The sequence below is a fragment of the Dermacentor andersoni genome, chromosome 2, assembly GCF_023375885.2.
Source record: "Dermacentor andersoni chromosome 2, qqDerAnde1_hic_scaffold, whole genome shotgun sequence".
NCBI classification, from domain to species: domain Eukaryota; kingdom Metazoa; phylum Arthropoda; class Arachnida; order Ixodida; family Ixodidae; genus Dermacentor; species Dermacentor andersoni.
The window spans coordinates 57464945-57489363 of NC_092815.1; the positions used below are offsets into that span (position 1 = coordinate 57464945).

Below are 24419 nucleotides of genomic sequence, written 5' to 3' on the forward strand. Positions count from 1 at the left end.
TCCACTAGCAATATGTGGTAGAGGTGTTCCCGAAGCCTGCCCTGTCAAACAGGTGCCTCGATATGATTGCGTCTTCGAACCTGACTTCGGCGTCGTCTTCAGCCAGTGCCACCGGTCGTCTCTTGTCTCTATGCGTCTTTCAACGGGCCAAAACCACGTGCGCACTAGTAATGCAGCTTCATCAGTGTTTTATTTCGCAAAAAAATGAGCACGCGCCACTGAAAGGCGACCGAGCTTGGCGAGCGACCGACCGACCCGGCTTTGTGACTGCAGTGGCGCGCACCAACCTTCGTATTATGCACGCAGCCGCGTCGTGTCGCAACTACACCGTCGTCGTCGTCGGCGGCCGCGACGGGTAATACATTTCACTGCCGCTCCCCACCGAAGCGACGCGCGCGCGCGACACGGACGTTGCATGCCTGGAGGCGGCAACTGCTGCGAATAAAGCATCTTAGCGTGAAGCGCGCGCTCAACCCGGCGCCGGGCGAGAGGAGACGCCGGCCGGGTCGCAAGACGACGCTTCGCAGAGGCGGCCGTGCCGATTTCGAATCCGTTTTCATATAACCGCGAAGGACCGGTCCGCAATGGCTTAGTTTCCGCTATGGGACCGTACAGGGGGGGGGGGGGGGGGGGGGGAGGCGGGGGGCGATGCGGGTGCGTCTCCTCATGACTGTATCCCCTGCACTCCCGCTGGGTGCTCTTCTAAACGGGTCACTGTCAGGAGTTGCCGTGACGAAGCTTAAAAAAGGCCGCCCTGCGCAACGCGAACACTTCAAGCATGACCCGAGTCGTGTAATGAACGGCCTCGATCGCGCGACACTGCGCGGCTCTTTAAGTGCGTGAGTGTGTCAGTTACGATATGCGCCGTTACTCTCTCTCTCTCTCTCTCACACACACACACACACACACACACACACACACACACACACACACACACACACACACACACACACACACACACACACACACACACACACGCACACACACTGTAAGATAGTAAAATGGTAACCTGCCGACGCTAGCAGGCCAAGGACGTACGATCGAGTCCGCAATACCGTTTCCCCGCCCTTTCAGCCCCCATCCGCTGGAACATTTCATTACAAAAAAGCAGGGGACTTTAATTTTGGCAGAAAATGTGGCTTTGGTCACGTAAGTTTCCGGTATACCCCGTTGCATTGCTTGATTTGTGAATTTGGCTTTGTTCGACACTGTTTCCAGAAAAATATATTGGAAGGCTTAGAATTGGTGCCTTCGATGAAGCAGTGGTTGAACATCTTGCTTGTGGAAACAGTATCCATAATTAAAGCCGCAGGGTGTGATACTTGCGCAAAGTTCACGTGCGCACTCGCCTGTTCGCCACTAGAGCGCGCCGCCGAGTCTGCTGCCGTAATGCTGCCGGAATCAGCGATGGGGTCGAAAGGCGATATCATCCGCGGAGGAAAGTCCGCACCGTCCGTGCCTTCCCACGATGCTTCCCGCATCTGCGCGTTCATTTCTTCGTTCTTGTCGTCTTTCTTCTTCTTTGTTTTCTTTCTCTCTCTCTCTCTCTCTCGTCGAGCTCGCTGTGTGCGTTTTCTGCATGCCCGTGATCTCAACTCTCCGCGCACTCCTTATCGGGCACGTCTCGCGCCTTCATCGGCGTTTCCGTGTGCGCGCTGTAGCGACCGGTCATTTGAACGTACTTAGATGGGATAACGTTAAGCGGACGTCGAGGAACGACGGAGGGACCATGTGATGTACGTAATGATGAGCCATACTTATTATTCATTCATTTATTTATTTATTTGCAGTTTCCTCGTGATATAAATACATTACAGGTGGGAGGGGCATAAAAGAGAACAGAAAGGGAAAACGCACAATACGGACTAAGTTACACATTTCAAGTAAAAAATAAAGTACGAAAAGAAATTGTATAGCAGCGAGACAGTTTTCCATACTTCAATTTATTCTCGCTTTTCCAGCAGTCATTTCATGCCATCGTATCGTCTCACCTAGAGCACGGATCTGAGAAAACTTCACCACGCTATAGTTTCTTGGCATTATTTAGTAGCTTTCTCCTGACCCTTTCTGTTCAGAAGTGCGCGAAATACATAAGGCCACCTAAGTGATTTATTCTAGTAGTAAAGCTCCAGAGTTGTCCAGCTTATCACAGAATCTGGTCTTGGCGGTATAGTTTTGCTGCGGCCTAAAATTGATCGTACGATCACGACGTTGCAGTGGAAATGGGGTGTCTTCAACGAATGCACTTCCAAGAGCGCCTGCATCGTATAGGCCAACATCCTTATAACGAGGATCGCCGCTTCATTTGGAATTCGCCGGTTGACGATAACGTTTTCTGGAGTACGGTTTGATGAGGAGAAATCCGGGTTTAACGCGTTTTTGATGAAACCGGCTTGGTGGCGTAAGAGGCATTCAGAAATAACTAGCTGCCATTCCGTCGCGCACATTTGCATCACGCCCGCGCTTTATAGACGTCGGGAAAATTGGGAAATGCAGGTCACGTTTTAATCGCATATCACGTACCCCATACGAATGCTCTCGGCAAGCATTCACACGTGGCTTTCTGCGTTTCACCGACATCGCTTCAGAGGCTACTTGACGGAAAGTGGCACTTCCCGTTAGACCGTCAGAGGAAGCTTTGCGTATTTCTTATTTGTCTCCGGTTTATTTCGAAACACGTCGACCAACAGGCTGCAGTCCGTTTGACTAGTACGCCTGTTCGTTGCTTTACAACTAGCGCTTCCAGGAAAGATTTTTTTTTTTCGTTTGAATCTTCTGGCGGGTCCTTCGCTATAGGTCGGCCGTTTACTTGACCTCCACAGCTGCGGCTCCGTTTATCTTCCTTTCGCTACAGCCCGCATCTGTCGCCGCCGCTCGAGCTGTCAGCGAAGGGGGAGGAAAGGTTGAAAGCTCAATTCTCTCGTGCACGTTTGCACCACAGACGTCGGCGCCAATGCTGATGCCAGTGGGCGCGTATAACGATGGCGTGCTGGAGAAAATGCTGTACTCATCCGTATATTGCCGGCTCCAAAAATCGAACGAAAGGTGAGGACGGAGTGGACTTGAGTGCAGTATGACTTCGTAGCAACGGCCTCGGTCGTCGACCATCTGCAACAAACGCGAACGCCCTACACCTATCGTGCTACTGTGTCGATGGATTATCGGCATACGAAAGGAAAATAGTCGACTTGTTGGGAAAGGTTTACGAGTGCGGCTAACACCTTTTCTACTCATTTAGCCCCCCCCCGGTTTTTCGCCTACCAGCGTGGAGTAGCAACTTGGAAGCTATTCTGGTGAACCTGCCCACCGCACCTATAGACTATACATTTTTTATACGTATGTGAATTGAAAGACAGGTTGGTGCCCTAAAGTGGCGCCGACTGCTCTTCAACATAGATCAAACCAGCCGACAAACAAACAAAAAGACGGCACTGTAAAACATGGGGAGTAGAAAAGTTCTCAAACCATGCATGCTAGAGGCGTTCCTTACTGGGAGGGGGGGCACAAATGCCGGGAGGCAGGGTGGAGGGGAGGGGGTTCGTTTTTATATTTACTGGAAATGGGAGAACGTTTCAGGCTTCTATACCATCTTTTTACTATTCCTTACGCGAGATCTGTTCGAATAGCAGCAGGCTCTAAGCGGTAAACTTCAGTACAGTCCTCGGAATTTCATCGCCAGGTCACGACGCTGGGTCGGTTGGCGAAATATTTCTTTGGCCTTCGCCTGTGGGTGAGCATTGGCTCGACTCTTTGCTACAGCGTTGCCGCCATTCCCTCCTCCCCACCGTTTCTTTCTCTTCATTTCTTTTTTTTTTTTTCATTTTTCTTTGTTTGTCTCGTTCTCCGAGGGCCGTGTGGGGGTGTGCGCTCTGAGGCACTGCAAACAGCGCGCGCGCAAGCGACGTCGATTATGTAAACGGACGAGTTTGTTCGAACGGTGACGTAATGATGCGGACGTGAGTATATGACCCTGTTTTTCGTGCGCTTCGTGTAATTAGCTAGCCAGCTTGCTGTATACGCGAGCGAGTTGTCAGCAAGATGAAGTTGCGCGCAACTGTTGCGGCATTCTGAAGAGGCGATGACGGGTATATGGGAACGGAAAGAAAGAATGCTAGCGCCGGCGTCACTTTGCCTGGGCGCCTCTCCTTACGCCTTATTACAAACACTACAAAATTGCGTCTGAGGGCAGAGCCGCCGCGCGTGCGGCACGCCTCCAGGTCTTCATTCAAGCGAGCACGCGTCGGCTTTTTCGGAGAGCCAGCGTCGAGTTGAGTGGCGTCGGCGTGTGAAGGCGCCGCGCGTGCGGCGGTTGTATGCTGCAAGTCGGAACCGCTGACGCAACATATCTACAGACACGCCCTGTGTGTGCGTGTGTGTGTGTGTGTGTGTGTGTGTGTGTGCGTGTGTGCGCGCGCATTTAGAGCGCTTCAGATTCTGAGAGCGTTTCGCGATGGCTACTTCAAATCTAGTCAGACGTGAGGTCGCTGCTTCAAATCAAGTTAAATTTTATTTAACACAACAAACGTGCGGAGGGGCGCAAACGAAGAGCCTAGGCAAAGGATTTGACAAGGAATCCGCTCCCCGTACACAAAGAAGGTCGGACGTGACAGAGAGTGACAACTAAAGAAGTTGTCAAAATTTGCACGCAGAACGCGCTTAATTGACCAACAGGCGCAGCAGTACTGTGACGAGGTTATGACAGTGGTTGCGCTGCAGAGCACTGCTTGCTGGCGGACTTAGTCACAATGAAATTGCGCGTTTTTTTTGTGCCTTTTCGTAATGTTCTTAATCATATTGACCACCACATCTTCAGCTGTGTATTTGCAATACCTATAGCATAAGGATACATTTTTTTTCCTTTTATGCTCGCCCTACGCGGCCTCTTAGTTATGGCTTTGGCGTTGCGCTGCTAAGCCCGAGGGAGCGGGATGGAACCCCGGGCGCGGCGGCAGCATTTCGATGGGGCCGAAATTCAGAAATGCCCGTGTACGTACCGTGCATTGGGTGCACGTTAACGAACCCGACGTATTCAAGATTAGTCCGGAGACTCCCACTACGGCGTGCCTCATAATCGTGTAGTAGTTTCGGCACGCAAGACCCCAGAAATTAAAATGAATTTCTCCGAATCGTCGGTAACAATGTTTACTTCATACGCAATGGAACGAGATTATGAGAAACATTTTATGAACAAATAAAGAAAAGTACGGGACAGAAAATATTAAAGGTGCAAATTGGCCCTTTGCGTTTAGTTGTTCTTAAGGATCAGTCACTGTGCCGAACAAATGGATTAAATTAAATGAAAGCTTGTCGCTCACTGTTTGCCCCAAGTTATGGTACGAACCAGTCAATGCCTCAATGGCAGCTTTAATATTGTGTTAATGCAATGTATGCCTCAAGCTTTCGTCGAACGTTCGTTTGTCGGCCGCGGCGGCCGCATTTTGATGGGAGCTGAATTCAACAACATCCGTATGCTTAGGTTTGGGTGGATGTTTGGGAAACCGAAAACCCAGGCGGGAAAACAATAAACCCGGAGCCCACTACTATACGGCGTATACCTCATGCCTCGCTGCGCTCATTCCATGAGGTCAGTATCAGATCAGTCAATGACATCGACGTTCCTATTTTTTTTCTTCGCCACAGAACAGGAAAATTAAGAAAGGAAGAACAAAGACAGGATAATCGCTTGCCCCGTCTTCTATATGTTCTTGTCGCTTTGTTATTGCGCCTAACAAAAAAATTACAAGAAGACGAACGTCACGTTGTATTGTTCCAAACGGGGTACACGCAGTTCGCTCGGGAAAATGCAAGGAAAAGGTTTCACCTCACCCGCGTACGAGGCACCGTTCGCGTCCTTTCAACGCCGCCGAGTTGTGTTCGGCGGTTCTGCGTCGAAGCTCTGCCGTAAGCCGCGGGGTCCTTCGCCCCGCGGCGGTGGCTGCGACCGATTGTTGTTGTTCCACAGCGTGAATGATCCGGCAAGCCGAGGCGGGCGTACGCGTAACGGGCGTAACGATCGGACGGAGGGCGCACCTGGCGCCCGATCACGACCCGCGCGGCCGTGCAATGCGTTCTCCCCGGGCCGGACGACGGGGCCGAAATAACGCGCCGGTTATTTATTCCCGCGCCCGGCTCCCAGCGTCTGGCGCGGGCGCGCGGGCGGCCACCGACACCGTGTATAGTGCGCGTGGCTGTTTGTAAACGCCGGCTGCTGCCGGTCCCGCTGCTGTTCTTATTATTTGCGGAAGTGCATGTCGTAAACTCGTGCTGTTAAGGGTTGAGCGAGGCATGGTGCGAGAACGTTCTTCGCAGCCCCCTGCCCCCTGCTCTCACATTTTAGTGCGTGCACCATTCGGAGAAACGAGCCGTGTACGCTGCTCGATAACAAGTGGTGTCGCGTTAGGCACAACGTGGTCCGCCTCCCTTCGCATTCGTCTCGTATACTTTTTGTTATGCGTTGTTCGGTTTGGCGACGCGCTGACGCGCTTGTTTGCAGTCGCAGTTGCGTTTCGCGCTATCGAGACGAAAGCTGGCGTATGATGAAAAACAATTCCTATGCTGTCGCGTTGAAAATATAGACGCTATTACTTTTCGTCTCGATGGGCGATGTATACTGCATCGCGCTAAGAAGTAATGCCGTGATAATTGGTTGGTTTCGTGTTGGAAGCCCTCCTGTGGAACTTGAAGTTTTTGAAGTAATCTCTCGATGCTATTTTTGGTCCGCTGAACCAGCTGCATTTCTGTGGAGGAACGCAGTGCCATCATCTTTACTTGGATAGCTGGTGTTTAATTGATTATATTTTTGTCATAATTGTCATGACCATGCCACGACAGTTTTTAACACTGGCGGGCGCCGTCGGGAGCTGAACATAGCTGTAACACCTACCGCTATGAAAAAGAAAATGCGTCAGCTCAGATTTCTGCGCTGCCTAACCTGTCGAGAATGGCGTTCTTTCCGTTGATTGTTTTTCTAAATTACCATAAAAATTTTATTTCCGCTACAAATTTGCGACAAATGATACGTTTTATGTTGCATTTAAAGAGAATTAATCGTTTAACACGAGTTGAAGACTGTGGTGAAATACAATGAAAGTAAGAAAATTTAGCTGGTCGGTTGCTTGGAATCAAATAATGAAATCCCGGACGGTGGCAGAAACATCATTGTGGCTGTACCCAAGAATCGGAGATCCAAATGAAAGCATAACGAGAGTGTCAGTTCCAGGTGAAGTTTGCGAAAGGTTGAACACGTATACCTTCGGGGAAAACAGTTTACTCTTCCTGCTTCTCTTTTCTTCTTCTTCTGAAGGCGTTTGCTCGGAAACTTGTCTTGTGAGATGGGGTGACCGTCGGGCACAAAAGCCGTTCCTGCTTGCGGCGGATGGGCTTTCTTCACTCCCCGGCTGGGCTGCTTGTCGGCGGCGTCATCGGGATTTGCGTGTGCGCATAGCGTCGGCCGGTGGGGGAAACCCTTGACAGTGGTGGTCTCTGTGGCAGGCCTTGTGTAGTTATTGTGGGTCTCGTTCAAGCTCAAGGTTGCTTATCGCTTCGGGCTATTGTCGTGGCCTCCGCCGCGCCTTAGGAAGCGTCACAATGCATAGAGGCGTGGATTCCCGTATGAAGGGCTGAAGCTTTGTAGCGTTCCGGCGTAGAGGGAGAGACAGAGAGAAAAAAAGAGAGAGATGAAGGCAAGGAAAGAACAGAGAGGTTATCCAGAGGGCATCTCTGGTTATCGAAAGATGAGAGAAAGAAGAAGAAAATAACGTAAAAAACTAAATTCTTCGAAGCCAACCCACACGGACGTCAGCGCGAAGCGCTGTGAAGGCGCTGCTGCGTTATGAGACACCGGACTGTGTGACAAGTTGTGACTGTGCACTGTGTGATATAGAATGTAGTGGTGGGACGTGCACACTGTGTCGTCATCATCATCACCATCATCATCAGCCTGTTTTATGTCTACTGCAGAACGAAGGCCTCTCCCTGCGATCTCCGATTACCCCTGTCCTGCGTCAACCGATTCCAACTAGCGCCCGCAAATTTCCTAATTTCATCGCTCCACCTAGTCTTCTGCCGTCCTCGAGTTTGGGTTACCCATTCTGTAACCCAAATGTTCCAACGGTTATCTAACCGACGTATTACATGACCTGCCCAGCTCCATTTTTTTTTCTCTTGATGTCACTTAGAATATCCTCTAATGCCGTTTGCTCTCTGATACAAACCGCTATCTTTCTGTCTCTTAACATTATGCCTAGGAATCTTCGTTCCATCGCTCTTGGCGCGGTCCTTAACTTGTCCTCAAACTTCTTTGTCAGTCTCCAAGTCTCGGCCCCATATGTCAGCACTGGTAAAATGCACTGATTGTATACTTTCCTTTTCAATTATAATGGTAAGCTTCCAGTCAGGAGCTGACAATGTCTGCCGTATGCGATCCAACCCATTTTTATTCTTCTATGAATTTCCTTCTCATGATCAGGGTTCCCTGTGATTAATTGACCTCGGTAAACGTACTCTTTCACAGACTCTAGAGGCTGACTGGCGATCTTGAACTCTTGTTCCCTTGCCCGGGTATTCATCATTATATTTGTCTTCTGCATATTAATCTTCAACCCCACTCTTACACTCTCTCTGTTAAGGTCTTCAATCATTTGTTGTAACTCGTCCGCATTGTTGCTGAATAGAACAATGTCATCGGCAAACCGAAGGTTGCTGAGATATTGGCCGTCGATCCTTACACCGTCGATCCTTACACTGTGTAAATCTATGTAACGCCTTCTCAGACTGTGACGGTGCTCATAGAAGCAGTTCTATGTTGTGCAGGAAATTTGTTACGGGCGCAGGGTGTTCGGTGTTGGATGATGGGGCACTAACTGCAGTATTTCGGTATCACTTTATTAATATTGAGATGAAATAGTGGGCTATACGAAGAAGTAGGGGGAGGAGAAGCGTATGAATACGAAGAAAAATGTCCTGCAATAGGAAACTTTACTGGACATGATGTAACCGACGCTTAAACGATATTGTAACGCAGTTGCGGTTGCTGCCTGTAGAGTGCAATATATATATATATATATATATATATATATATATATATATATATATATATATATATATATATATATATATATATATATATATATATATATGTATGTATGTATGTATAGCGATGCATACCAAGTGCGTAATAAGTAATAACACATGCGAGCATTTTTCATTCTTTTAAACTTATTACGTTCGTATAGGGCTGGAGTGAGCACTTGTGTTTATTTATTCTCCTCTCACATTGTCGTGACAGGCAAAACGAAAGGTAAACGAGCCTTGTTAAAAGAGGCGAAAGTGCTGGCCGGTGGCGATTCACGCAGTGGGCGCCTATGCTTTAAATACACTCGCGTGCTGAAACATCTTTAGAGAGATCTGAAAAATACTGGCATATAGAACGATTTCTTGCGTAATTATTGTTATTACTTTTGTTCGCCGTTTAGTTCGTAGCTGGTGACATTTCATTAGTACGCTTGAGGGCACGCTTGTATTGCAACGTCTGTATTATGAAAAAGCAATGTCTATTGCACGGTTTGCTCTGCGCTGAGACTAAAACACATAAAGTGAACGTATAAAGAAGACGCATATCTATCTGGTAACTATCAAACGCAGCATATTGGAATTTCGTGCAGTGCTGTTATAGCTGCAGCATTACTTCGTCTGGATATGTGTCACAGGTTATACAAACTAGCAAAATGGGTTTCAGCCTGCGCCTATCGCAATAGTGTAAAAATGTGAAGAATATGAGCTTGCGATCAAAAATACGTAAAAACCATAGCAGGGTGCTTGCGCACGGCCGTGTATAGTTGCTTTTGTACGCTTTCTGTTGAACCTGTTCGGTCAGTGAACCTTTTGGAAAACGAGCGGCTGAGTGCAAAAGCGACCCCGCGAGTGAGGAGACGGGTATACCTTTCTTAACAGCGCCTTACACTCCTGTTTACTTTTCGCTGATTGCCTCTCTCTCTCTCTTTGTGCCTTTCCACGTAGGGGCAGGATGCGTTGCCGGCCGGCAGGGTGGGCCAGCCGACGGGTCCCGCTGTACACCCATGTCGCGGTCAGTTGTGCAGGCGAAGTCGAGGAGCCTGCCCAACCGACAACCCATAGACCCGAGATCTCTGTTCGCGGCTTTGAGACGGGAGGAATCCCAGGAGAATGGAAAAGCCGACGGGCGCAAGCGCAGGGACAGTTCAGTAGACGAGAGTTCCATCAGCTCGGACACATCCTGCTCGTCGCTCGAGTTCCACCGTCCTCACAGCGCTGGCGTCGAAGCTACCAGATCTTATCGCAACAGCCCTGCGAGACTCGACGCTGCGGCGGCCTGCTCCGGCTTGACTGTCAGCTGTGTCAAAGGCTCCACAGAGAGCCTCACTCGTCGTGAACGCCTGGACGCCGTGAAAGCGAGGGTCGAAGCCAAGCGAAGCCAGTACGGCGGCGGCTCGTCTTCCGATGAAGACGAAGACGTCACTTGTCGAGAGAACGGCAAGGTAACCAGGCCCAGAAGGAGGTCGCGCGAAAGCTCTTTACCTCCGCGTCCGCTGGTTCCCGCTTGGCAAGAGAGCAAGGCTTACCAGGAGCCCAACAGCATGGTTCGCAGGGCGGGGGCCGTCACACCGCTTACGGTGACCACCACGTTCCAGGGACCAGCTGCGCCAGTACAACCTTCTCCTCAGGACTCGGGAGTGAGTTCCCAGTCAGTTGCGTCTAGTCCAAGCCTCGGCCGCGCTCCTACGCCGCCACCGAGGCGAACCCCTTCCAGGGCACTCACGAGAGAATCTTCCTTGCAAGCAGCAAAGCCCAGGAGGCATTCGGCTTCTTTTGAGCAATGGCGCCTGGAAGACAGCGGAATTGGTTCAGAGCGGAAAGATAGTAGCTTCTACAGCTACGCGGACCTGACTCCCGCTCATGGTATCAAAGCGCGAGTTCGTGGGCCAGCGTACTCTTACACCGATCAAGCCCCTCCCAGACCTGACTCGGCTGGGGCTTATATGAGCGATCCTCAGAGGACCGACATGAGATTCTTTGGCCTGGCGCCCGGACATCGACGAGCGTCCATTTCTGCGGAGGTTCTCGACTTGACGCCGAGGTCGGACACGCCTCCCCGGCGACCCCGACCTCTCTCCATGGTCGTCGAAAAGACGAGAGATGTTCCCCCACCTGTGCCCCGGCAGCGTCCCGTGACAGGAAACACCAGCAGCCTCGAAGCTGCAAGGCGTCGTCTGGACGACGTCATTCAGCGCGAGAGAGACAGGCGCTCCTCGGCGAACCTCGAGACTGCGCTGAACGAACTTGAAGAGATCTACAACAGCCTGCGCTTGAACGAGGACGAGGACCTGCTGTATCGCGCCGAGCGACGAGATCTGCCGACCAAGTTTCAGCTCAACCGCCCGGGCGCAGACACCGTTTTACCAGAGGTGGCTTATCCACTAAAGAGAAGCTGCAGTGACGACATGTCCTTCATATCGAGTTTGCGACAACGAGCCCCGTCCATTAGGCGCTCGGCAATTCCTGACAAGGTGGCTGACGACCTCGCTAACCGCCGCCTAGCCCAGCCGCAGCCGCCAGCGAGGAACGGAGCGCATACACCGCCACCGCGTAAGGACGTGAGCTACATGCTTTGTTCCGCAGCATTCACGCCGTCGCTTCATGTTCACCCTGCTTTTATGGACGTGTCCCTCTCTGGCGAGCCCGATATTGAGAAGGACGACATGTGCTATCGAAACTATACTCAGGCCGATGCGCTTCGCGTTCCACCGCCTCAACCGCCTTTCGGTATCCCGTTGCTTCCCACTCAAGGCACAGCGTGTGACTACATTAGGGCAAGGCCTCCCGACGCGCCACGGCCTCTCACGAGGCCAAAGGTTCATCCGGACTTGGTGCGAGACGACATGGCCTTCAGGAACTTGAGGAAAGACCCCGCCGTATCACTAGCGGCACGGCGCTCGACGCGCGCGCTGTCGGTCAGCGTCGGCTCCAAGGCGGCCTCGACTTCTGATAAGCAGCACGATAAGTCCCAAAGCATGACGAGCATAATGGAAGCGCTGCAGAAGGAGTCCCAGCGATGGAAGCGCCTTGACGAAGGCGTGACACATGCGCCTAGCTCTGCTCCCGGAACCAATCACCACGCCGCGAACGGTCCAGACTGGAGCGCCGCCAGGCAGCGTAAAAAGATTGTCCCAATGGAAGACTGTCAGCTGGACGCTTTGCTCGCTTCCCTGACCCCTCCTCCGGTACCGACACCAGGTGAGCGGCGACTCAGGACAGGAGTTCGCATCCCGGCATGATTTCTCACCCGGCGTCTAACTCGAGTAACCAACCCAAAGGGAAACTGCGCATGCCGTCTTATATACTACAACGGCTGGTCCCACTTAACGCCCTCGCACACCTGGAGCTGCCCTGTAGTGTAGTGGAAGGTCGTGTGTGTGTGTGTGTGTGTTCGTGTGTATGCGTGCGCCTCCACTTGTGCCTAATGAGCTTGTGTACTGATCTGCTGCGTGTTGCGCCATTGCACTGACATGGTGGTGATCCGACCTGTGCCGTTCGATGCTGTGACTGGTCAAGCGTCGCCTGGCATTACTTACGAGCTTTTCTGTGCTATCGGCGGCCGGAGTGAATGTTGTGCGGCGTTGCAGCGACGATGGTCAATAACGCTTGTGACTTCTGTCTACAGAACTGAATTCTAAAGTTTGCGGCGAAGTATTACGTTCTTTCCGCGTTGGTTTTCTTATTTTCCCCTTTTGTCAATGATTACTGCCATATATTAAGCAAACGTTCGTTGTGTTCGCCGAGAAATATTTTCGTTGGAACAACAGAGTCTAGCAGAGCGAGGCTCTGCTCGTCATTTGTACAGCTCGCATCTAATTTTTGCAGGATCGGCCAGAGGACACTTAGTTTTTGTCGGTGCAATAGTGTCTCATGTTTTTCTACTTTTATACTATGATTTATACGCGTTTCTACGATACACGATTGTAGGAACTTAAGGAGCTATCATACCAAAGCATGTAGAGAAATAAAGACTTAACAAAGAGTATTACGATAACAGAAAAAGCGAACATGTTATATTAGATCTCTGTAAAGATATAAGATACCCAGTGATAGTGTTGTCGGAAGGTGTGGGAATATATTTTGTATATACATATAGTTGTTTTTTATGAGCTGGTGTGAGATATATGTCATGCATGATGGTATATCTTTGTACGACGCTAGTTCCTAACTCTTGGCGTGTTAGCGACTGTGTGTGCTTGTGTCTGCAAATGTGTATGTACTGAGTGCCAATGAAAATTAGTGCTGTTGACTCATGTGCAACTTCTTGTGCCTGTAGCACACTAACAGGCTAACGCCGTGTTTCAGCGTACGAATGTCATTATCTTACCTTACACATTCGTATGCTTTGCGTGTCAGTGGAGCGGAGCTACTCCTGAAATGATTTGGACATCTTCCTGAGTTGATCTCATTATAAACTTATTGACTGGAAAGCGCAATAGCATCCGCATAAAGATAAAACAGAAAACTATCTAAGGTGATATCTCTGAATAAACTACGGACTTGCAGGAGGCTACAGCTGAAGCTTTGCATCTCTATGTATAGCTGCGAAAAAGGTGAGTCGGCGGCCCTGCAAGCTGGAATGAAAGCGGAAATTAAGTTTATTGAACTTATCCCGCTGCGTTTCGAAAGCACGAATTATGAGCCCTACATTTAAAGGGACACGAAAGAGAAACACGCAATCTGTTTAGATAGAAAAAAATTTTCTTTCAAAACTCTATAATCGTTAATTTCGCGGTAACGCGTTGATTATCGGAAGATAAAATGACGTAAAGCTTTTATTTTAGAATTTCGCGTCGAAACCCCCAAGGCTCTACTACGTCAGTGTGACGACACGAACTGCTAAGGAATTTTGCGCATTTCGGCTGCTGGTGGTTCAGCAAATGTTATTGAAACTTCATATATGTTCAGCCTTTTAGAATATAATGTAGTCCTCTCTCGCTCTCTCTCTCTCTCTCTCTCTCTCTCTCTGCCGATAAATGTTTACCTAGGCCTGGGCAAACGGCATAATAAGAATCCATGATCTCGCGGCTGAGGTGGTGCGAGAATTTCAAGGCGGTGTCGCCACCCGTTTCTAGTTTTAGCATGTTTTCTCACTTGCCAAGTGTCTTCGTGCAATAAGAGCGGCTTTTTTTCTTTTGTATTGTAAAAGGCTAATTTACTAGCGCAGCTGAAGTATCTTTTCTTCTCATATTAGTGTTCCAATAAAGTTTCTTTCGCAACATCTTTTCAGTGCTTTGCTATTATCTTACTCTGCAAGTGCGAAGTTTCTTGCTTTCTTTTTTTCTGTTATTCGCGGTGCTTAAGGAGATGGCGCTTTCGTTTTTTGTTCAGCAGGCAACCCTGTGGCATTATCTATCGTTACTTTAATTTACAGTACACCTGGTTTCTCTGTATAACTTACTTCAATATATAGGTAATTCCCTGAAGTCAAGCCTGTCGGAAAACACGGCTCCCTCGAGCCTTTTCTAGGGTAAATCATGAAAAACCGAGCAGGTCTTCACTAAAAATGTATATGTGAATACGAATGCGGAAACCTACAGTTAACTTATGTTACGTTTCGCCTACAACGCGCGGTAATGCCGGCGCGGATGCAACGGACGCCGGGGCTTTGTTCAAAGCGGCGGACATTTTGGCCCGTCCGACGACGCCGCAACGCCTACCCGCCAAGCGTGTCCAGGCGTGTTTCTGTGCCACGTGTCTTCGTGTGTGCGTGTGTGTGTGTGTGCCCTCGCTTGTCAAAGCGCGGCAGCCGGGGAGCGGAGTTCCCCGAATGAGGGGCCTGGAGGTCTCTCGGCTCAACCGCTCGCGCCGTCGTGGGCCCCTGCTGCGCCGTCCCGTGACCTTCATCCCGTGACCTTCCCTCCTTCCCTTTTGGACCGCGACGCCGAGAGTATAAGAGCAGCTGCCCCCGGACGCCAGGGGAGAGGCTCCGATTTGTACTGTTGAGTTACGTGCTCTCCCGTCTCTCCACTTCGGTCGACCTGACCGGCCGCTCTTTTGCTATGTTAGAATAAACAAGTTGTTCTGTTACCAGTCTTCTCATGCTTTGCCGGGACCTTCGGATGCTTCCAGTGCCCCAGGCCGCCAGGCCAACGCTACCCTTGGGGCTTGCGACCCATTGGCAATAACGGGCGTCAGCACCGAGACCCCAACAACTCGTGCCAGCGGTACGATTACAACATCTGGTTGCCAGCGGTGAGATCGCGACAACGGAGGCCAGCAGCGAAGAGATGCGGTTGACTGTATGCTGAGCAGCACAACGACCATCCGGGAGCAGCGCAACGAGCCCTGTGTGATGACTGGTTGCCTGCAGCGGAACGACTGCGCTGAAGTCTTGGCTGCAAGGTTTGGTGAGTGCGGGACTTTCTTCTTCTGAGTTTTGCCAGGCTTTTGTTAGTGTTAGAAACAGAGCTGGTAATTGTGGTTGTCGTTGCTACCGGGTTAGTTTGCGGCAAGACAATAGTAGGCAGTAGAGAAAGCAGCATTCAGAGCAGCCATGGATTTGAAGTCGTTGCGCAAACCGAAATTGCTGGAGCTTGCAAGAGAGTTGGGTCTGGATGTCTCAGACAAACTCAGAAAACCAGAACTGCTAAGGGCTATTCTTGAGTTAGAAGCTGAGGATGACGAGCTGTCGGAATGCCTTGAGACCATTGAGGAGAGGGAGACGGCAAAAAGACAGGAGCGCGAACTTAAAGAGCAAAAAGAGAAACAGGAGCGCGAACTTAAAGAGCAAAAAGAGAAAGATGAGCGTGAACGAAAAGAACAGATAGAACGAGAGCAACAAGAGAAAGAAAGAGAGCGCGACCGTCAACACGCTTTGGAAATGAAGCGTCTCGAGTTAGAGATGGAACGCGCTCGTAATGGAAGTCAGGCACACGGTGCAGGAGAACGAGTATTGTTCAAAATGACTGACCTGATGCGGCCGTTTAAGCTTGGAGAGGACATTGGTTTGTTCCTGGTTAACTTTGAGCGAACGTGCGAGAAGCAGGGGTTCTCTCGGGAAACGTGGCCACAGCGCTTGCTCACTTTGCTACCCGGCGAGGCGGCCGACGTAGTCGCTCGCTTGGAGAGAGAGGAGGCAGAGGATTTCGACAAAGTGAAATCGAGTCTGCTAAAAAAGTACCGGCTGTCAGCGGAGGCGTTCCGTCGGAAGTTTCGGGAAAATGAGAAAGGCAGAAGTGAGTCATATACAGAGTTTGCGTACAGGCTTATGTCAAACATGCAGGAGTGGCTCAAAGAAGAGAAAGCGTTTGGTGACCACGAGAAAGTTCTGCAGTGTTTCGGGCTAGAACAGTTTTATAGTCGGTTACCTGAGAACGTGAGGTACTGGGTCTTGGATAGGCCAGACGTTAGTACGGTGGCTAGAGCCGCTGAGTTAGCCGAGGAGTTTGTGACGCGTCGGGCTCGCGGAGCTAAGGACGGTCAAAAGGGTGAATTTGGCTCCAAGTTTGAGAGGCCAAAGTTCACGCCCATGAGAGCAAAGGGGGACACACGTAGTTCGGATGCGAGTGAAAGCAGTCCGACCGAACGTACGGAGACGGCGGCAACCGAAGCCGAACGCAGAAAGCGGTTCGAGATGAGGCAAGCGCGCGTTTGTTATACGTGCCAGAAGCCGGGTCACTTTTCGGCGCAGTGTCCGACCGAACGTAAGGAGACGGCGGCAGCCGAAGCCGAACGCAGAAAGCGGTTCGAGGCGAGGCAAGCGCGCCTGTGTTATACGTGCCAGAAGCCGGGTCACTTTTCGGCGCAGTGCCCAGAAACAAAACCAAAAGTCGTGTTTTTTTCATTAGGCAGCACTGACGAGAACATCAAGCTTCTCGAGCCTTACATGCGAGACCTCCTCGTGAACGGGAAAGAGTGCCGAGTGCTTCGCGATTCCGCAGCTACAATGGATGTAGTTCACCCCTCTTACGTAGAACCCGATATGTTCACGGGCGAGTGCGCATGGATCAAGCAAGCAGTGGAAGCTCATAGCGTGTGTCTGCCGGTAGCAAAAGTGCTTATTGAAGGACCTTTCGGAGCACTTGAGACGGAGGCCGCAGTGTCATCTATGCTGCCCCCCCAGTACCCGTACTTATTTTCGAACAGGTCCGATCACCTCCTGCGCGAGAAGGGGCTTTTGTTTGGTGAGGCTAGCGTTCAGGCCTTAACCAGATCGAAGGTTCGGGAGCTCGCTGCAAAGGCGGTAGTTGCGGGGCCGACGTTGTTGAACAATGAAAAAGGGTCAGAGGCGCAGCAAGCTAGTATTCAGAGCACGCCCGAACGGGATAAAATTGAGCCTGTAGCGTTAAAGGCACCAGATACTGGAGAGGAAATTCCCGATGCGGGAAAGTTAGAAGAGCTTCCGGTCGAGCTTCCGGGACTAGGCTCAGTGACGAACAGGAAAGACACCGATCAAGTCATTAGTGACTTAATAAGTAAAGCATCGCTGTCGCCTGAGCAGAAAACCGAACTACACCAGCTCTTACAAGAGTTTCAAGGTCTGTTCTCTGAGAGGCCTGGTAGGACTTCTGTCCTTACTCATGACATAGAACTTACCTCCCCAGAGCCAGTACGATCCAAGGCGTACCGGGTGTCACCCCGCCAGAGCGATATTATGGAGGCTGAGGTAAAGAAAATGCTACAGCTCGGTGTTATTGAAGCGGGTGAGAGTGATTATACCTCCCCTTTGATTTTAGTTGAGGTACCGGGCAAGGAACCTCGTCCTTGCGTCGACTACCGCAGGCTTAATTCCATCACTAAGGATCAAATTTATCCGATCCCTAACATCGAGGAGCGCCTTGAGAGAGTGAGTAGCGCTCAGTTTATTTCCACCCTAGATCTTGTCAGGGGTTATTGGCAGGTTCCACTTACAGAAGAGGCTAGTAGGTATGCGGCGTTCATTTCACCAATGGGGACATTCCGTCCTAAAGTTTTGAGTTTTGGTTTGAAGAACGCGCCATACTGCTTTTCAAGCCTCATGGATAAAGTGTTGCGGGGTCAGCAAGAATTCGCTTTACCATATCTAGACGACGTAGCGATATTCTCCGCATCCTGGCCTGAGCATATGGCGCACTTGCGGGCAGTGCTAACCCGCCTGCGCGATGCGGGCTTGACAGTCAAGGCTCCCAAGTGCCAGTTAGCACAGGCCGAGGTTGTCTACCTCGGGCACGTGATTGGTCGGGGTCGTCGCCGCCCCTCTGAAATAAAAGTGGCCGCTGTGCGAGACTTCCCGCAACCGCGCACGAAGACCGATATTCGGTCGTTCTTAGGTGTCGCCGGCTACTATCAGAGGTACATCCCCAGGTACTCTGATATCGCGGCTCCCTTGACGGATGCTCTAAGAAAGACAGAGCCGCAAACAGTCGTCTGGGATGAGACGAAGGAAAGAGCTTTTAGCGCCCTAAAGAGCGCCCTAACAAGCCAGCCTGTGCTACGATCGCCCGACTACACAAAAGGGTTCGTTGTTCAGTGTGATGAAAGTGAGCGAGGCATGGGCGTTGTACTGTGCCAACGGGAAAATGGAGAAGTAGAACACCCCGTCCTGTATGCTAGTCGTAAGCTGACCAGTCGTGAGCAGGCGTATAGCGCCACCGAGAAAGAGTGTGCGTGTATCGTGTGGGCCGTTCAGAAATTGTCATGTTACCTAGCCGGCTCGAGGTTTATCATTGAAACGGATCACTGCCCTCTCCAATGGCTGCAGACCATCTCTCCCAAAAATGGCCGCCTCCTGCGCTGGAGCCTCGCTTTGCAACAATATTCCTTTGAGGTGCGATACAAAAAGGGGAGTCTCAACGGTAACGCCGATGGCTTAAGTCGAAGCCCCTAACGTGGGAATCAGCCTCAAAATTGCTTGTTACTGATGTTTTTTTTCCTGAGGCAGGATTTTTTTTTACTTATTGCTTTTGTGTAGTGTTTCAAAGTGATGATGTGCTTTTTAGTGCAATTTTTCCGATTTGTGGACGCGTTCTGAGTGCTGCTAAACTACTGTAAGGAACTAGGCAGCAGTAAAAAAGGGGAAAGAGCCTGGCAGGGCTTAGTGAGGGTTGTGCCGTGCTTGCTGACTGAGCGGTTGACTTTTGGCGTGGTTCTAACGCTTGCCGGAAACGAGAACAAAAATGTCAACTCTCCCGAAGTCACTTTGCAGTGTCCTGTGTGCACCTGAACGTGAGAACGAGGCCTTCTCTGTGCGCTGCGCTCAAGAAACGCCCAAGGACGCCCAACTTCGGTTATGAGCATCATCGAGCGACATCCCTCCGGACAGCGGATGCAGTCCCCTGACCATCGGGATCTCCTTCCCCCGGCGGGGCGGTCTGTTACGTTTCGCCTACAACGCGCGGTAATGCCGGCGCGGATGCAACGGACGCCGGGGCTTTGTTCAAAGCGGCGGACATTTTGGCCCGTCCGACGACGCCGCAACGCCTACCCGCCAAGCGTGTCCAGGCGTGTTTCTGTGCCACGTGTCTTCGTGTGTGCGTGTGTGTGTGTGTGCCCTCGCTTGTCAAAGCGCGGCAGCCGGGGAGCGGAGTTCCCCGAATGAGGGGCCTGGAGGTCTCTCGGCTCAACCGCTCGCGCCGTCGTGGGCCCCTGCTGCGCCGTCCCGTGACCTTCATCCCGTGACCTTCCCTCCTTCCCTTTTGGACCGCGACGCCGAGAGTATAAGAGCAGCTGCCCCCGGACGCCAGGGGAGAGGCTCCGATTTGTACTGTTGAGTTACGTGCTCTCCCGTCTCTCCACTTCGGTCGACCTGACCGGCCGCTCTTTTGCTATGTTAGAATAAACAAGTTGTTCTGTTACCAGTCTTCTCATGCTTTGCCGGGACCTTCGGATGCTTCCAGTGCCCCAGGCCGCCAGGCCAACGCTACCCTTGGGGCTTGCGACCCATTGGCAATAACGGGCGTCAGCACCGAGACCCCAACAACTCGTGCCAGCGGTACGATTACAACACTTATAAAGTGCCTCAATCAGCACTTGCAGAAAGCTGACCGAGTTACGCGACAAAACGAAAAAGGTCAGGCCGACCCACTGCGTTTCAATGTATCCAGAGAACTAATACAGGCCGCGTCTATATTAATCTGGTAATGACGTTTGTGTTTGCTGATGTTATCGTCCTTTAGTCAGTGCTATGACATGCTGCCGGCGGTAGCCTTTGACAGATATCTAGCAGAACTTGCTGCTGGGCGAGTTGGTGTAGCTTAATGACAGCCCGAAGGGCGCAAACGCATCTACATGGAGTGTACAGCGAAGAAAAATAGGAAACAGACAAACGCACCGCCTCGTGAAAGCGGCACGCGTTACATTCGCGAGGAAGCTTATATGGGGAAGGTTATATAGGTTGTCTGGCTTCCATTTTTCTTCGCTGTACATTGCATGCGCATGTGTTTACGCCCTTCGGGTTGTCAATTTTAGAGATGTTCTTCGGCTCTATAGTCGGCAGAGCGTAGTTGATGAGGCTCGTTACGCGAATCGGCTAGTATGACTCCACTCCCACAGACGGCGCCGCTGCTAGATACCGTTACCGCAAAATAACGCATTGAAATGACTTCGGACCAGTACAGGTAAATTCAAATGGCTTGAAAAACAATATGAAGAAAACTAGTCTAGCAGTTGTAGAAATATTTGCAAGTGATCTATACTTGTAAACTGTAGTGTACAATAGTATAGCTGCCCGTAGCTGCATATTTGCCTTAGATAAAAAATATTGGCGGCCCCTGACCATGCAAGAAGAAATCTCGGGGAATAATTCATCATAAAAATTTGCCGGACATTAACTTAGCTGAACGTCATTGAATAGTACAAATGGTGTTACAACGATACTTCTCTAACTCATAACAGTGTTTTAAAAGCATTTCTTTATTTCTCGATTTTTTCCTTCCTTCCTTCATTCATTCGTTAATTCTATTGGAAATGAAAAGTGGGTGAAGGCGGGATATATAGGTCATGGATTGAGTGTGGGAAGCAGACAACAGACAAGCAGAGTAACGTAATATATGCCAATAGAATAAGAAGGAACGCTTCTTTGTGTTGATTATGATTTGTGTTTTTTTTTTATTGGCCTGGACGTCTACCAGCATTCGAACTAGTATTGGGCTGATGCGGGCGTATGCTAACACGGGCAGGAGCCGGGCTAATTTTGTCCGTATTTTCATCTTGTATATCTGCATTTAAGAGTATTGGAGAACGCTTTCACAAATTTCAGAGTTTGGCTTTGCTCCAGCTCTTCTCAAGTTTTGAAGAAGTACTGCGTTTCCGCTGGTATAATTTGTACGTCTTTAATACGCTCGCTGCATGCTACACCACAAATGGCGATCACATTATTAGTCATCTTCTTTAGCATGACAACAGCTTGTATCGGCTCTTCACAGGAAAAAGTCCAAACAAGACCAAGTCACTGGAAAATGGAGTTGAAATGCGATAAGCCTCAGTCCCTATCGAGCCTAGGTTTCGGCAAGGGGACTTGGTTTCGTCAGAAAACTGAAGAAGCTTCGGTATGAGGCCAGTACTGGTATTTTTTCTTTTTACCAACTCCCCAGGTCGCCGCTCGAAAGGCTCCATCTTTAGCGATATGTCGGCACTTCGTGATGGTCACCTGCTGGCAATTTAGTCTTTTTATTGCGATAGCAATTTTATGGACACCCCAGGCGCATTTCTGTGAGGTTCTACATACAGTTCAAGGGCTATAATAGCGCCGCGCGCCGCATGCTATATGTGTACGAGTGAAAGCGGGCAAGGGCGAGCAGGCGATCGCAGCTCAATCTCGCGCACACAACGGAGGAAAGGAGGGAGGAAGCGCGCCGCCTTCCGTCGCGCGCAATGCTTCGGGGGGAGTGTAGGGAAAGGGGGGGGGGGGCGTTCTACTTCGGGCGACCGCGCGCGCCCGGCCAGGCCGCTATATCTTGAAACCCATCTGTGACGAGTACAGAGACCGCGCTGCTCTGTGTTTCGCGTCTTCTCGTTGCTGCTAGCGGCTGCACGAAGGTCGGTTTGCTCGCTGCTGCTGCCGCGTTTCCTCACTGCAGCGTTTCGACAGCGAGCTTCCGCGGTCGTCGAGTGAGATGTGTTCATGTTTGCTTGTGCGCGCGTGACACCATGCTTGTTAATTGAGTTAGTATGCCTATGTTTACAAGTTTATGCGGCCGATAAAACTACTATCCTCACTTCGTATAGCTGTCCACTAATTCGCTGTCGCAATCTATGCTTCTCCATTCGGGCGAAACTGATTTTTGTATCTTATATAACTGTTCCTAGGCGTCCTACTTTTTATGTTTTCTAAAGGACATCTGCTGCGGTGCTAGTCAACGGTAGGAATGGGAAAAGGAACGGCAACCCCAATTTTCTAAAGCGACAACACACCTCAAGATTGTTATCTACCTTCAAAATCAGTTTCGATGTGCACATATGACTCAGTAATATGCTCTAATACTAATAAATAGTAGCGGCAATTGAAGGCACATATTTTATCGTCCCCATTTATCCCCTTCGGAATAAATGGGAATGAGACATTGAACTTAGCCAAAGTCCCTTGAGAAATTTTGCTAGGGCAACTTGCTGGCTGTTTACGTCCCTAAAACAAGTCACTAAAAAATGTCGCTAAGATTTCAAATAGGCAAAGTTATTAAGGGGACTAAAGATTGGCTAAATTTAGTGACTTTCTCACTTGTTAGCAACACTGTCTGAGGCTTCCCTTGCTCACTCACTGTTCCAGCACAGTGCGTATAAAATAAGCTGTATAACAGGTTGTAGACGGTGCCTTCCAGAAAATTCCAGACCTCCACCAAATTAATGTTACGTATAGCTGATGCCCAATGCTATTTGCAATTTATTTACAGGGGAGCTAACGGAGGCCAAAATGGCGATGCTATAACATCGTCTTCTTCCTTCTCAGTGCAGTCACACTGTGGCGGCTGTTCCGTATCAATATCAAGTATAAAGTTAGCAAAGTATCACTTAGGAACGACAGTTCGGGGAGCTCGTTTCACTGAAGCTTGAGTCAACACTATCTTCAACTTGCTATTGTAAGGTCACTACGGATATACCAACCTGAAATAGGTACTTACGATCAGGCCTCCCAGTTTTCTTAGTAACGTCATAACCTTTACTACACTTTACATTGCAAGCACACCACTATTTCTCGTATCCTGAAAGCAAATCTTCCTGCATTACAAAAAAAAAACCTCTTTGATTTGTGAACCTAAGTAAATTATTGCAGAAGCTGCGGCCACTGAGTGCCATAGGAACAATGAATTAAAGTAGTCCCAAATACGATTGCATATTCAAATCTCTATTAGCGCGTGCTTACAGATATGCATATAGTTTGATCCAGATCACTGCTTTAGTGTTTCTTGCTAGTTCGGAAGGCCCTACAAGATTGTCGATCAGCCATGCGCTTTCTCAGGCGGTGCAAGCTAGAGCGCTCTGTTCAATTTTTTCGCCGTCGGAGTAGCCAAAGCTCCTGATGAAGGCATACAAGATTGTCACACATTGTCACAGAAGCATGAAGTTCAGCCACAAGACGCTCGCACATATAGGATACGTTGATCGAGTTCTGAAATATCTATAAAACCGATTTGATGCGTCCGAGCGTTGATGCAGAGCGAAGAGAGCAAATGTGCTGGCATATGCTGCCTGAAGCAACGCCAATCCAAGGAAATGGCTAGGTGGCGTTGTCGTCTGCCGTCGACACTGCTCAAAAAATGTTGATTGCTCTTCAACGAAACGGTTGCGCCATATCCGTCTTCGCGAACTGTGTTTCGTCGTAGCGGTGAGAGATGGCGCCACCGTTTTGTTGCACCTAGTGTTCCTGTATATGCTCCCGCAGGGAGCAGAGTTGCGCACAGTTCCGCCGCCGTGATCCAGCTCTGCAGCGAAGCCACTACTCGCGCGCGCAGGAGCCAAATGCCGCGCGGTGTTCCGCCTTTTTCTCTGGTGGTCGCGAGCTACAAGCGCTAATTGTTCGCAGGCGCTTAGCAAAGGGCACTTGTTAATACAGGCTACGCTCGAACGAGTCATTCATGCAGCCGGAGGGGGTGGGCTTCCAACCAACCGAAACTTTGTATGTACCTATGTAAACACGCATATACAAACACACACACGAACGTACAAATATGGGGTGGGACCGCCTTCGATTCCCCAAAATAATATACTCCCGTGGCTCGAACAGCTCCAAAGTTCGCTCGCAAACGCGCAGTACGTTGCCACAAACAGCGGTGCAATGATTTTCAGCATGCATATGAAGTTGTCTTATCATGGCCAGACAGCAAGAAATGTTTTAAAGAGTGTTTAAAACTTCACACACGTAAGGTGGACACTTAGCGCATTTTGGCTGCCGAAACCAGCCGATTAATGACCGTCGCCAAGAGAGCTATCGT

The 24419-nt window shown here is 50.1% G+C and overlaps 1 protein-coding gene across 3 annotated transcripts in view; it reads left to right on the top strand.

The window, feature by feature from the left end:
* Positions 1-14297, top strand: part of LOC126542258 (uncharacterized) — a 147450-nt gene extending 133153 nt beyond the window's left edge. For all 3 annotated transcript variants that reach the window (XM_050189245.2, XM_050189246.3, XM_050189248.3), the window contains one exon: positions 10018-14297. In XM_050189245.2, coding sequence (XP_050045202.2) covers positions 10018-12311 — 2294 coding nt within the window. In that variant the 3' untranslated portion in view covers positions 12312-14297. The remainder of the gene's footprint in view (positions 1-10017) is intronic.
* Positions 14298-24419: the final 10122 nt, after the last annotated feature.